The 13,106-nt window shown below is 59.6% G+C and overlaps 1 protein-coding gene across 2 annotated transcripts in view; it reads right to left on the bottom strand.

Annotated features, from left to right (window-relative positions):
* The window catches only part of LIMK1 (LIM domain kinase 1), a 40,394-nt gene extending 29,168 nt beyond the window's left edge, over positions 1–11,226 (bottom strand). The window contains exons 1-2 of one of the 2 annotated variants that reach the window (XM_054008581.1): positions 11,104–11,226; positions 8,104–8,200 (exon numbers count right to left, since the gene is read on the bottom strand). In XM_054008581.1, the coding sequence (XP_053864556.1) occupies positions 8,104–8,200; positions 11,104–11,161 (155 nt within the window). In that variant the 5' untranslated portion in view covers positions 11,162–11,226. Of the gene's footprint in view, positions 1–5,398; positions 5,524–8,103; positions 8,201–11,103 lie in introns of those variants that run through there. The other variant, XM_054008582.1, reaches the window with a different exon arrangement.
* Positions 11,227–13,106: the final 1,880 nt, after the last annotated feature.

The following is a 13,106-nucleotide window of genomic DNA, read 5'->3' as shown; positions in this document are numbered from 1 at the left end:
GCTCACACAGACACCCCCATCTCTATTTCCACCCCTCCCCCCAGCTCACACTGACACCCCCATCTCTATTTCCACCCCTCCCCCCGGCTCACACAGACACCCCATCTCTAATTCTGTTCAGTCTTTGCAGTTCACGTAGCCTCCCCTGGTGTCTAATTGTGGCCGAGCTCTGTAGCTCGGGTGACCACTATTGGTCTCTAATAGCGTCCCAGATTGGCAGCTTGGGTAGCCACTGCTGGTCTCGAATTGTGTCCTATCTGTGTTGCCTGCAGATCCCCCTCAATTCCCAGCCTGGCACCATGGCTGAGGGAGCCCCCCCTCGCAGCTAAGTTCCCAGGTGTGGTAACACTGTGGGGCACTGGGAAGGCACTGGCTGTGTTTGGATCACAACTTGCTCTTGGTTTCTCCTGGTGTGGGGAGAAGAGGAAGCAGCGTCACAGAATCACGTCCTGTTTGCACGCGGGCTGCAATGCAGCAATGGATTTGTGCACATCACGTGCTGTCCAGCCACAGCCTGGAACCTACCCCAAAGGGAAATGGGGCCAGAGTATGACAGCATCTCTTGTGTTAGCTGTACATGGAGCTGGGAGCCCAGGCTGGTGCACGGGTTTGGCAGTTGGGCCAAGTGATCCACATCTGTGCCATCTCCCCCACCCAATCAGTGCAAATTAGCTGCAGAGTAAGGGGGGTGAATGGTTGAGTTACCTCTGATGACTCTTGGGCCCAGTCCAGACTAGGAACATTCGTGGGTTTAGCTACAGATGGGGTGTCTGTGTGAGTCATGGGGGTGGAGTGAGCAGGTGCTGGAGGAGAAGGGAACTGGATAGCAGTCTTGTGACCCCATTGGCCAGGAAGCCACCCCCCCAAGAGCCGCAGCTGTGCGAGCGAAACACTGGGGTAGACAGCACTCACTGGACGGAAGAATTCTTCTGTCAACCTAGCCGCTGCCTCTCCGGGCGGTGGAATGCCTGCACTGCCGGGAGAACTCTGCCTAGCCCCATAGGTCGCGTCTTCACTGAAGCGCTACAGCTGTGCCGCTGCAGCATTGTCAGTGCAGACTCCCTCGCCGTGCCTTGCTGTAGCACGGATGGAACTTGTAAGGTACCAATGCCTGCGAACTGGATGGTAACACACTGTGAATCTCAGAACCTGGTGACAGTCTGAACAAAAAGAGCCTTCAATCATGCTTGTAGCTGTTTCCATGGCTTCACGCTGACTCAACCGACATTCCAGGCTTCAGAGTAACACACAGACAGGTAATAGGCCTGGAATCTCAGGCCTGGGCTACACTAGGAATTTACATCCGTGTAGCTACGTCTCTCAGGGGTGTGAAAATATCCACACCCCCGAGAGACACAGTCATACCACCTGAGCCCGGTATAGACAGCGTTAGGTAGACAGCAGAATTCTTCCATGGACCTAGCTACTGCCTCTCAGGGAGGTGGATTATCTACGTCTACGGCAAAATCCCTCCTGTCAGCGTAGGGAGTGTCTACCCTGAAGCTCTGCAGCTGCACCGCTCTAGCGTTTTAAGTGTAGACGTACACGTACTCGCTTTGTGGTGCAGTAGCAGCTAGGGCCCCAGTCAGGGATCACGGCTTCGCTGCGCTAGGCACTGTACAAAGAGTCCCTGGCTGGTTCTCATCATTCACACTGCAGCATAGATCTGTCTGGCTCAGACTGTGCTCAGCACACCGTACAAGATGCATTAAAGAATGAGTTCCATGAGCAGCACTGTCCTTCCCGTTGTCTGGGCCGTCCATCCTGCAGATGTGCTCCCCCCCACCCCCCCGACAATGTGTCCTTTGGCCTGGCACAGCAGCTCTGACTCACACGGCAGGACCCTTTGCTCCCCATGAACCCCCTGTCCCAGTGGGGAAGCCCCAGCTGCTGTGCTCTGTGTACAGCTCTCCATGTCCCGCCTTGGGACCTGGCAGCCCGCTGCTAGCAGGTGCTGGGCTCGCTGGAGAGCTAGTCCCTACAGCCAGGGTGGGACTGCACAGCACTCATGAACAGTGCAATTCACGACAGCTCCAGATGTATCCTGCTGGAACTCGGGCTCTGGCAGGACACTGCTGTGGGGAAGCTCACAGCATAGGAAGATCACTTTGTATATACCTGGTAGGGAAGAGCCATGCAGAAAAGTGGGGAACATGTGGCTGGGAGAATGCAGACTGTTTATGAGAGCTGTGAGGGGTAAGGATCATGGGGTATGGAGAGAGGTGGGCTGGAGTTGGGGCATTGGAGTGTCAGTGTAACCCTGGAGTGGGGGAGCAGTATGGAGAGTGAGGGGCAGGGGTTGTGGGCTAGAGTGGGGGGTATCGGTGTGGGACTGGAGTTTGGGGGTGTGGCCATGGAGAATGAGGGGTGGGGGTCGGGCTGTCAGTGTGGGGCTGGAGGGAGGAGGGATGGAGAGTGAGGAGCGGTGGGGCTGGAGGAGGGTGGGGTTGGAGGGGGGTGTCAGTGTGGGGCTTGAAGGGGGGTAGGATGGAGAGTGAAGATCAGGTGGTGTAAGTGGAGGGTGGTTCTGGAGAGTGAGGAGCGGTGGGCCTGGGGCGTTGGTGTGGTGCTGGAGGCATGGTGAGAATGGAAAGGGAGGGGCAGTGAGAGTGGGGCTGTCGGTGTGGGGCTGTAGGGGGAGCGGGGATGTAGAGTGAGGAGTGGTGGGGGTAGGGCTCTAGTGGGGGTTGCGGTATGGAGAATGGGGGCCTTGGGCTGTCGGTGTGGGGCTGGAGGGGGGTGGGGATGGAGACGTAGGAGTGGTGGGGCTGGGGGTGTCGGTGTGGGGCTGGAAGGGGGCAGAGATGGAGAGTGAGGAGTGGTGGTGGTGGAGCTGTCGGTGTGGGGCTGGAGGGTGGCGGGAATGGAGACATAGGAGAGGTGGGGGTGGGGCTGTTGGGGGCAGGGCTGGAGAAGGGTGTGGGAATGGAGGGGGGCAGGAGGGCTGGGGCTGTCGCTGAGGGGCTGGAGGGAGGTAGGGATGGAAAGTGAGGAGTGGTGGGGTGAGGCTCTAGTGGAGTGTAGGGTATGGAGAATGGTGGCTGGGGTGGTTGGTGTGAGGCTGGAGGGAGGGTGAGGATGGAGAGTGAGGGGAAAGGGGCTGGGGCTCTAGTAAGAGGTGGGGTATGGAGAAGTGGGGCTGGAGGGGGGACAGGAATGGAGATTGAGGAGCAGTGGGGCTCTGGGGGGCAGGGATGGAAAGAGAGGAGCAGTGGGGCTGAGGCTGTAGGTGTGAGGCTGGAAGGGGGGTGGGGATGCAGAGTGAGGAGCGGTGAGGCTGGGGCTGTTGGTGTGGGGCTGGAGGGGGGATGCAGAGTGAGGAGCGGTGGGGCTGGGAGCGTGGGGCTGGAGGGGGGCGGAGAGGCAGAGTGAGGAGCGGTGGGGGTGGGGCTGTAGGTGGGGATGCAGAGTGAGGAGCGGTGGGGGTGGGGCTGTAGGTGGGGATGCAGAGTGAGGAGCGGTGGGGGTGGATGCAGAGTGAGGAGCGGTGGGGCTGGGAATGTGGGGCTGGAGGGGGCGGGGATGCAGAGTGAGGAGCGGTGGGGGTGGGGCTGTAGGTGTGGGGCTGGAGGGGGGATGCAGAGTGAGGAGCCGTGGGGGTGGGGCTGTAGGTGTGGGGCTGTAGGGGGGATGCAGAGTGAGGAGCGGTGGGGGTGGGGCTGTTGATGTGGGGCTGGAGGGGGAATGCAGAGTGAGGAGCAGAGGGGGTGGGGCTGTAGGTATGGGGCTGTAGGGGGCGATGCAGAGTGAGGAGCAGTGGGGGTGGGGTTGTGCTTCTGCAGCCCCCTCCTGCCTCCTCCCCCTTTCTCCCCGCTCGGCAGCACGTGGGTCGCATGTCAATTGCGATGATGTCATTCCCTGGCAGCCCCATTACGTCACCCTGGCAGGGAATCCGCCCTCCGATTGCTTGAGTCAAACTCTCCCGGGAGGGTGCTGACCAATGAGGACGCGTGTCCGGGCGCAACCCAGCTGCGTTAACCTTCGCAGTGCTGGTGTGGGAGTGCCCCTGCTCTTACCCAACCCTGTAGCACCCTGCGGGTGGGCCATGCTCTCGCCACTCTTCCTGGCCCTGGGCCTGCCAGGAGGGTGTGCAGCCGGGCGCCCTGCACAGGTGGACCTGGTGCAGCAGCGTTCTGGGTGCCCTGTGTTCCCCCTGCACCCTGGCTAGGACCACGGACCCTGACAGGCTCCTGACTGGGACTTGTGCGCTCACACACTTGTGCATGCACAGACAGCTGCACACGTGTGCGCTCAGACATATAGCACCAGTGCACACGCACGTTGTACAGATCTAAATAGGAGAACCCCACTTGCTAGGCTGCCGGAAGTTCCATAGGAAGAGATGGACCTTTGGGGTTGATCCGTGATCCTGGGAGGGGTGCAGCGGTTGGGTCACCATGCTGCATGGGCTCTCAGCCTTGCAGGAGGGCGAGGTGCAAAGACCTTTGCTCTAGCCCCTGTGCAGCTCTGCCGGAGGGAGCAGCGATGGGGAGCGTCCAGGGCATGTCCCCTAGCCTTGCTCAGAGCAGGCAAACCCACCTGCCTTTGATCTACCCTGGCACTCCCACTGGCAGGGTGCAGTGTCCGCTTGGCCTAAATCAGATCCAGAGTAAGAATCCAGCTCACTCACCTGACTTCCCAACCCTTGCTCAATCCAACAGAGCCCAGCATCCTCCCCCCCCCCCCCCCACATAAATCACTTCCTCTCAGGGTGTCTCAGGTTCCCCATCTGATAAAGGGGATAACGACACACACACCCAGATGGCTGGTAAAGCTGCCAACTTTGGAGCAGAGGGGTTTTCAGTTCCTCGGTGCTGGGTGGAGGTGGGGGGGGATATTTCACACAAAAAGCAGCCAGACTTTTTACCAAGTGCATACAAGGTACCAAATGCTGCAACGCACAGAAGGTTCCTCTAGTCACCGAAAGTCAATTCCCTCCAGCCTGGGGGAGGAAAATTCCAGCTCCAGCCGCAGCCCCCAGAAGGTTATCAGAATCTCACCATCACCCCCACCCTGCTCAGCTCCTCCACCTCCCACAGCTGGTCTGGCCTCAGCTGCCTGCTAACTGGGGGAGTGCAGGAGAAGCAGTGAGCAGGCTGTGTGAGGAGAGATATGTGGGGGGTAGCTGCATAGGCTAGAGGGCTGGGGGGAGGGAAGGGGGGCGGAAGGGGACATTTCCTGCCACGGTTTCTATTTCCTTGGCAGTATGTCTCCAGGCACACTCCTTTTCCTTGGGATTGCCTCTTTCGCTCTATCCATGTCTTGGGCTGGGACCCCAGGGTGCTGTCCGGACTCCATCGCAAACTGTCCCACACCGTGTCCCCAAGCCCATGGTGATGCGGTGCCCCTAGCCACAGCAGAGGCTCAGGGGCGAGCCAGAGCAGCCCCACACACTTACTTGGCTCCAGCACTCAGGAAGCGGCTCTTCTTGAGCACAGCAGTCAGCATCCTCCGAACCAGAATGAGTCCGGGGCCGTGCGGCCCGCGCCTCAGTGAGCGGCACTCAATGCCCCTGCTGGGATGGTGGGGCCCTGCACTCAGCCGTGGGGGCGCCTCCCCCAGCTGGCCAGGGAGGCCCTGCACACACTTCTGTGGCTTCTAATTCCTACAGACACTTCAAAGAGCTGGAAGCATTAAGTGAGAGGGGAGGAGGGACCAGGAACCCATGACATCATCCCCTCCTCCTCAGCCTGCTCCCCACAGCTCTGGCCTCAGTGACTCACGGAGAGACACTTGCTCTCACTTCCCCCCAGACCGCAGCCAGCAGCCTGAGGAGGAAAGGAAACCAGAGTTGTAATCACACAGGGACGGCGCTTCCTCAGTGACAGCCAGCAGCCTGCCCTGCATCGGCCATTGCTGCGCTTCCCCTGGGCTGGCTCCTCAGGACTCACAGGCCTCCCCTCTCTGGGGCTGTGCCATGGCACTGCTGGCACACTCCTGCAAACATCAGCAGCCAACCCACTGGCACCCCCACTGTTCCACGCAGAACATCAGCACTGACGTGTGCAGCTTCACTGTCCAAATGGACATGGCCCTGTTGTCACCCGTACACGGCCTCCCACATCTCTGCTCCCATTTGCAACAGCACTGTGCATGCACATGCCCTGCCTTCCAGCATCACAGCTCACCCCCACCCCCAAACTCACAGTGTCCCTGCCAGCGCATCCCTGCAGACGCATGCACACCCTCTGGCATGCAATGCACAGGTGCACACCTGCCAAGTGCAGAGAGCCCTGGGGCAGGTCCCAGCGTGTGCACTCCTAGGGAACTGGGCTTTCCCAGCTCCAAAGAGCCCTGCCGTGCTGCACTTGCACTGGTGCTAGCAGTGATTCAGTGGCTGGCTGCACTACTGTCCACAAAGCTCCAGTGCAGCTGCCAGCATTAGCCACTGTGCTGTCTAACCCTGCGCACAGGGGGCACCATCACAGTGCCAGCACGAGGAGGGCACCAGCACGACTTCCACCCCCAACCACCTGCCCCCTCCCATGCCCCCCATCAGACTGAAGAGAAACACCTGCCGACCCCCCTGCCTGGGCAGAGGGGGCTTGGCTCTGTCCTGGCCCCAGTAAGCCTAGCAGACTGCCCCCCACTCTGGGGACTCCAGCACACAGGATGCGATGCACAATCCACCCCTCCCCTCCGTGGCTCAGGCTTAGCAGGCACACAGGCTAATGAGGAGCAGATGGCCCCGTTCACATGCTCTCCAGCTGCTGCTGCTATTAATGGCTGCCCAGTTGCAGTAGCGCATGGGGCTGTGGAGTGCAGAGAGCAGCCCAACTTCCCACAGAATCTGGGTCGCTCCCAGACAGACTTCTTGCAGACACCACTGTGCCCCAGGGACAGGCCAAGGGGTCAGCTTGTTCTGCGTTTGTACAGCACCTAGTACAATAGGGTCCTGGGCCATCCTGGGCCAGGCTGCTAGGTGCTCCAGTAACACAAACAGTAATAATGATGAAGGGTGCCATCCTCACACTGCCCCACAGAGCCCCCTGCTGGGAGGTGCCAGGGCATAAATAGCTGGGAGCTCCCCCACAGCCAGCACCCCTGCCCCAGTCCCTATAGCGCCCCTGCTGGGAGAGGCTGGGACTGCAGTAGAATAGCAGGGAGATCCCTTGAAGCAAGCATTGGCACACAGCATTCCAGTAAGGTTTGGGTGGGTCGAGCTGAAGGCAGGTTGCAACAAGAATGCCAGGGAGCTGGGCACTCCCATTCTCCCAGGCTAGGGACACACTCTATGCTGTGTGCCAGGTGTCCGAGCCCTCCCTGTGGAATGACATTTATCTGTGCTGCAACCACAGACGTGAGGGGGCAGCACACCTGTGTGGTACTGAAGGGCAGGCCCTCTGAGAGCCTGCAGGCTCCCAGTGACATGCTCACACTCCAGCAGCCGCTTCACCCCAGCTGGGATCCAGCTGCAGCAACAAACACCCCTTCACCCCGGCTGGCCTGTCCGAAAACCTGGCATGCCTGGGGCACCTGGCTCAGAGGACAGCCCTCTCTGACTGAGTGCTGGAGAGGCTTCAAGCCCTGCTCAGTGCACAGGGCTCCCACCTGTGGCTAGGCCACAGGGCAGTCTGGGTGACATGGCCAGTGCTGAGAGCTGGGAAGAAGCCTGCAGAGCAGGTGCTGAGGGGACAGAGGAGCCCAGGGAAGCAAGCAAGAAACCAAAGCAGACTGCAAGGGTCACAGGTTGCTAGGGCCCCAGAGCTCCAGCCCCAGCCTGGCTCTGCAGGGCTGTGGGGAGAACTGCAGCCCATCCTGGGAATGCCCCACCCCAAGTCTAATGGCTGGCTGGGACCAGGGCTAAGGACCCAGGGAGTTGTGTGCCAAAGGGGCATTGCAGGTGTGTGTGTTTGTATATCTGTGCAGGACATTGTGTGTGTGTGTGTATGTATGTGTATCTGTGCAGGACACTGTGTTTGTGTGTATATCTGTGCAGGACATTGTATGTATGTGTGTGTGTGTGTGTACACATGTGGCCACCTTGACGGGGAGGTGACACCAGTGTCTGTCCCTAGACTTCTAGCCTTGGCCAGGCGTGGCAGGCCCAATGCTGAGGAGCACAGGCCGGAGAGCTCCATGCCTGCCCCGCGTGGCTCCTACCTGAAGCAGTCGGCATGCCAGTCAGCGTTCAGGGCCTGGAGGTATTGCCCATCGTAGATACTGTGGCCACAGCTCGCACATACAGGCAGGTCGCTTCCTGCAGGACACAGAAGAGGCACAGACTGTCGCACCCCCATGCGAGGGCACAGCCAGTCTGGCTTGGGGAGCCCTGAGGGCCCTTCTCCCGTGGAAGCCCAGCACCTAATTTCACCTGCCTGCATTGAGGCAACTACGGAGAGAGACATGCGTAGCAGTGGGAGCTGGTGGTAAAGGGACAGGACAGGGCAGCAGGACTCCTGACTTGGGGGGACATAGAACATCCCCGCCCTGCTCGGTGCCTCAGTTTCTCCAATCAATGAAAGGGGAATGTGACGTAGCGACTGCCTGGCAGGCTATGCAGGATACGGCAAGCCTTGGTGGAATGGCACTGGAAACGGGCACACAATTAGTCCCACAGGCCCCTGTGCCAGGAGCACCAAAACTGCTACATAGCAGGAATAACTAGGCCGGGCACATCCCCCCTCACACCTGAGAGCCCCCAGCCCGCCCGCCACCGGGACCCATCCCCTTCCTCACAGGGCCTGCACTGACCCTCCCCCACTCCCACCTGCCCAACACCAGGACCCACGGTAACTCTGAGCCTCCTCCCCCCATCACATGGACTCGCACTGACACTCACCCCTGCCACACACCCCACCATCCTGTCACTGCAACACCTATTGACCCTGACTCCTCTCCCACACTGGAACTGCAGTGACCCTGACCCCTCCCCCCACTGGGACCTGCATGGACTCTGATCCCCGTCCTCCAGACCCACACAGGCTTTGACCCCACATCCCCCACTGGGACCCACATTGACCCTGACCCCCCATCTCTGGGCCCTGACCAAGCCTGGCCTCTGGCCCGGGGGAGGCACAGCACAAGCCAGGCATGGCCATGCTCTCCCAGTCGCTGCTCTGTGCTCCGCACTCACCTTGCCTGTACTTATTGATCCCCTGCTGGTTTCTAGAACAGGGGCTGGGGCCCCACACCAGCCACAGCCAGATCTGCCCCCTCCAGTGCCCATGGCCTGTGCTGGCAGGGCAGAGCAGGGCTGGGACAGAGTCACATCGGGGCTCAGGCGGGGGCAGGGTGAATGGCACTGGGCATGTGGTGTCTGGCACGGGTCAGGAGTGTGGCCTGGGCCAGCTTGGGGCCCTGGGGAGTGGTGGGCTCCCTGGCGGTACCAGCACTGCCTTGCGTCCCCACGACTGCTGCTCCATCTCCTCTGACTGGCAGGGGCAGGGGCAGGAAGAGCAAGTCCAGAGCTCAGGGGAGAAAGCAGTGGAGGCCGCTGGTTTGGGGAAGGTGGGGGTGGGGAGCCCTGCTAGCCCTGAGGGGTGCATGAGGGGTGAGGGAAGGTTGTGAGGAAGATGCTGTGAGGCAGGTGACTCGCTGTGGAGGGGAAGAGCAAAGTGCATGAGGGGGAAGAAAGGAGAAGGTGAGGATAGGATGAGGCATGTGCGGTGAGGAGGGTGAAAGGAGGACCTGGGCAGCGAGGCATGTGGGGGAGGGGAGGACCAGATAAGGGGGTAGAGGACGAGGTATGGAGGGGGGAGGGGGAGGGAGGGAGGGAGGAGATGTGGGGTGACAAGATGAGGGGCAGGTCAACAGGCTGAGTATGCAGGGTGTCAGTGGGCGCAGGGGGGCCCACTGCCCATGGTGAGCCAGGAACCGCTCCCCAGCTGTCAGGAGAGAGGGCCCCGCGTGGGGGCAGTGGAGGCCCACAGGACTGAGACCTGGAAGGGCGCAGGGAGCCCAGCTCCGCGGGGGGTGGAAGCAGAATGGCTTGAAAGCGGAGCTGCGGGTGGCAGTAAGGTGATAGGCTGCATGGAGAGGGGCCATGCGTTGGTGTGGGAGGCAGGGCAGCCAGGACTAGAGGGAGCCATTAACCACCAGGATCATCTGGGCCAGGCCAGGGTCTGCTCCCTTCCTGCTTTGGGGGCCAGGAGCCAAGGGGCTGTGACAGGCCATGCCCCGAAATGATGAACCCCCAGCAGCCAGAGAACAGCTGGCAAATGGCATCGCAAGGGGCTGGGAGTAGGGTGACCAGATGCCCCAATTTTATAGGGACAGTCCTGATATTTGGGGCTTTGTGTTATATAGGTGCCTATTACCCCCCACCCCCGTCCCAAATTTTCACACTTGCTGTCTGGTCAGCCTAGCTGGGAGTTGGGAGCATGGGACCTTTGATGGGAGGGTTTTGGTGACCCCCAGAGGGCCAGAGACAGGCCACTGATGCCCCAGAGAATAGAAATAGGGATGTAGAAAGCTCCGGCCCAGCATGCACCCCCTGGCATTGGGGAGGGCTCAGACACCAGGGTTACTAGCCCCTGTGCTGGAGGATGGGAACCCCAAGCCAGGGAGAGATCAGTGGTGAGCGCCTCACTGCAGGACTGAGGGGGCAGCTTCTGGGGCCCTGGCCTGAAGGGCTCCTCCTGGCCATGGGCTGCTGGCTCTTCGCCCTCTAGCCCAGGGCAAAGAGCTGGCCACTGGCCACCAGCTGCCCCCTGAGGGCTGCCTGCCTGCAGTGGGGCAGGAGGCCTCCCCTGTATCACAAAGGGCCCGCCTGGCCGGGAGCGGGGGCACGGTACACCAAGTCGCGTCAGTGGGAGCCCCCTCTGCACCTGCCCAGGGACGTGTCAGAGCCTGGGCTGCCCGCCCGCCCGTCCACACCCACTGCACCAGGGGAAGCGATTCGCTCAAGGTCACAGCGAGCCCCTGCGGGCTGCGAACGGGACCCAGGAGTTCGGGCTCCCGGGAGCCCCTGCGCCAAGCGCTGGCCCAGGCTTCCTCCCTGCGGGGGAGCGCTGGGCGCGCCGGCAGCCCCGGCCGGGCTGGGAGAGGAGCTCGGGCGGGGGGATGAGAGGAGGCTCCCGGCCGCTCGGGGCTGTCCCTGCCCGGCAGCCGGGGCTCCCGCATCTGCAGAGGCAACGCAATGGCCCCAGCCCAGGTACGAACCTTCGTCCTCTCCCATAGGCTCGTCCCTCCAGGTGCAGCAGAGGAGCATCAACCTCATCCACGCCGCCGGCTGGCCCTGGGCACGACCCGCGGCGCCAGGCTCCGCCGCCTGCTCCGGCTCGGGGCGCGTCTGGCTCGCAGGCAGCGAAAGGGGCAGGGCTGCGATGGATGCTCAGCGGGAGAACAGGGGCTGGCCGACCGCACAGCATCCCTGGGAAAGCAGGAGCGAGAGCCGCCGCCGCGCCCCCAGCCCCGCAGGCGGGGGAGGTGGGCAGGAGCGAGGGCAGCAGGGAGCCCGGCAGGGCAGAGTCCTGTGAATCCCAGTGCGCCCGCCTCCCTCCCATTAACCCTGAGACAGCCCGGCCCAGCTCCTGGCGCTCCCAGCCGCAGGGATCCCACTCGAGGAGGGGCTCTGTGCGGGTGGAAGGCTTGTCAGAAGTTGGTCCAGTAACAGATAGACCCCGGGACCCACAGCTACAGCAGCAGGGCCAGCTAGTGTGGGGCTGGGTCCCCCCGTTGTCACTGACTGCGTGACCCTTGGTGAGTTGTTCCAGTGGTTGATTACCCTCACTGGTACACATTTACCCCTCGTTTCCAGTCTGAATTTGGATCGGGTTACACCTTTCTCTGCTAGATTGAAGAGCCCATTATTAAATATTGGTTCCCCATGCAGGTGCTCACAGACTGTAATCAAGTCGCCCCTTATGTTAAATAGATCAAGCTGCTTGAGTCTCTCACTGTAAGGCAGGTTTTCTAATCTTTTAATCATTCTCATAACTCTTCCCTGAACCCGCTCCATTTATCAACATTCTTTTTGACCTGTGGACACCAGAACTGGACTCCAGTGGATTCCAGCAGTATCAAATACAGAGGTGAAATCCTCTCTCTGCTCCTACTTGTGATTCCCGTTTAAACATCCAAACATGGCATTAGCCCTTTAGGCCACAGCGTAGCACTGAGCGCTCATGTTCAGCAGATTAGCCACCATGTCTCCCAAGTCCTTCTCAGAGTCTCTGCTTCCCAGGCTGGAGCCCAGCCCGATGGTATGTCCGTCATTCTTTGCTCCTAGAGATATACTACCTTTACATTTAGCTATATTCAAATGCACATTGGTTTCTTGCACCCAGCTTACCATGTGATCGAGATCGCTCTGTATCAGTGACCTGTCATCTTTGTTATTTACAACTCCCACAATTTTTGTGTCATCTGCAAACTTTATCAGCGATGATTTTATGTTCTCTTCCAGGTCATTGATAAAAATGTTAAATAATATAGAGCCAACAACTGAACCCTATGGAACCACACTGGAATCACACACGCTCAATGACAATTCCCCGTTTACAGTTACATTTTGAGACAGTTTTTGATCCATTTAATGTGTGCCATGTTAATTTTATATTGTTCTAGTTTTTTATTCACGTCATGTGGTACCAAGTGAAATGTCTGAAGAAGTCTAAGTATATTAGGTCGACACTATTCCTTCATCAAGCAAACTTGTCATCTCATGGGGAGCTGAGGGACAGAAAACTTAAGTGATGGCCTCGGATCACACAGGGAGTTGGTAGCAGGGTAGGGAATTGATCACAGGTTGCTGTTCAGGCCTTGGTCACTGGCTTAACCACTGGACCATCCGTTCTCTCTTTATGACCCTCCCTTTTGCTGTAATGCAGGCCATAGAATTTCATGCAGGATTCCTACATCCATAAGAACAGCTATACTGGGTCAGACCAATGGTCCATCTAGCCCAGTGTCCTGTCTTCCAACAGTGGCCAATGCCAGGTGCTTCAGAGGGAAAGAACAGAACAGGACAATTATTGGGTGATCCATCCCCTGTTGCCCATTGAAGGCTTCTGGCAAACAGAGGCTAGGGACACCATCCCTGTCCATCCTGGTGAATAGCCATTGATGGACCTATGCTCCATGAATTTATCTAGTTCTTTTTTGAACCCTGTTATAGTCTTGGTCTTCACAACATCCTCCGGCAAAGTTCCACAGGTTGACTG

Source organism: Malaclemys terrapin, chromosome 18 (assembly GCF_027887155.1).
Source record: "Malaclemys terrapin pileata isolate rMalTer1 chromosome 18, rMalTer1.hap1, whole genome shotgun sequence".
Classification (NCBI taxonomy): domain Eukaryota; kingdom Metazoa; phylum Chordata; order Testudines; family Emydidae; genus Malaclemys; species Malaclemys terrapin.
The sequence above is the reverse complement of the archived record's forward strand: the minus strand, read 5'-3'. Positions and strand labels throughout refer to the sequence as shown.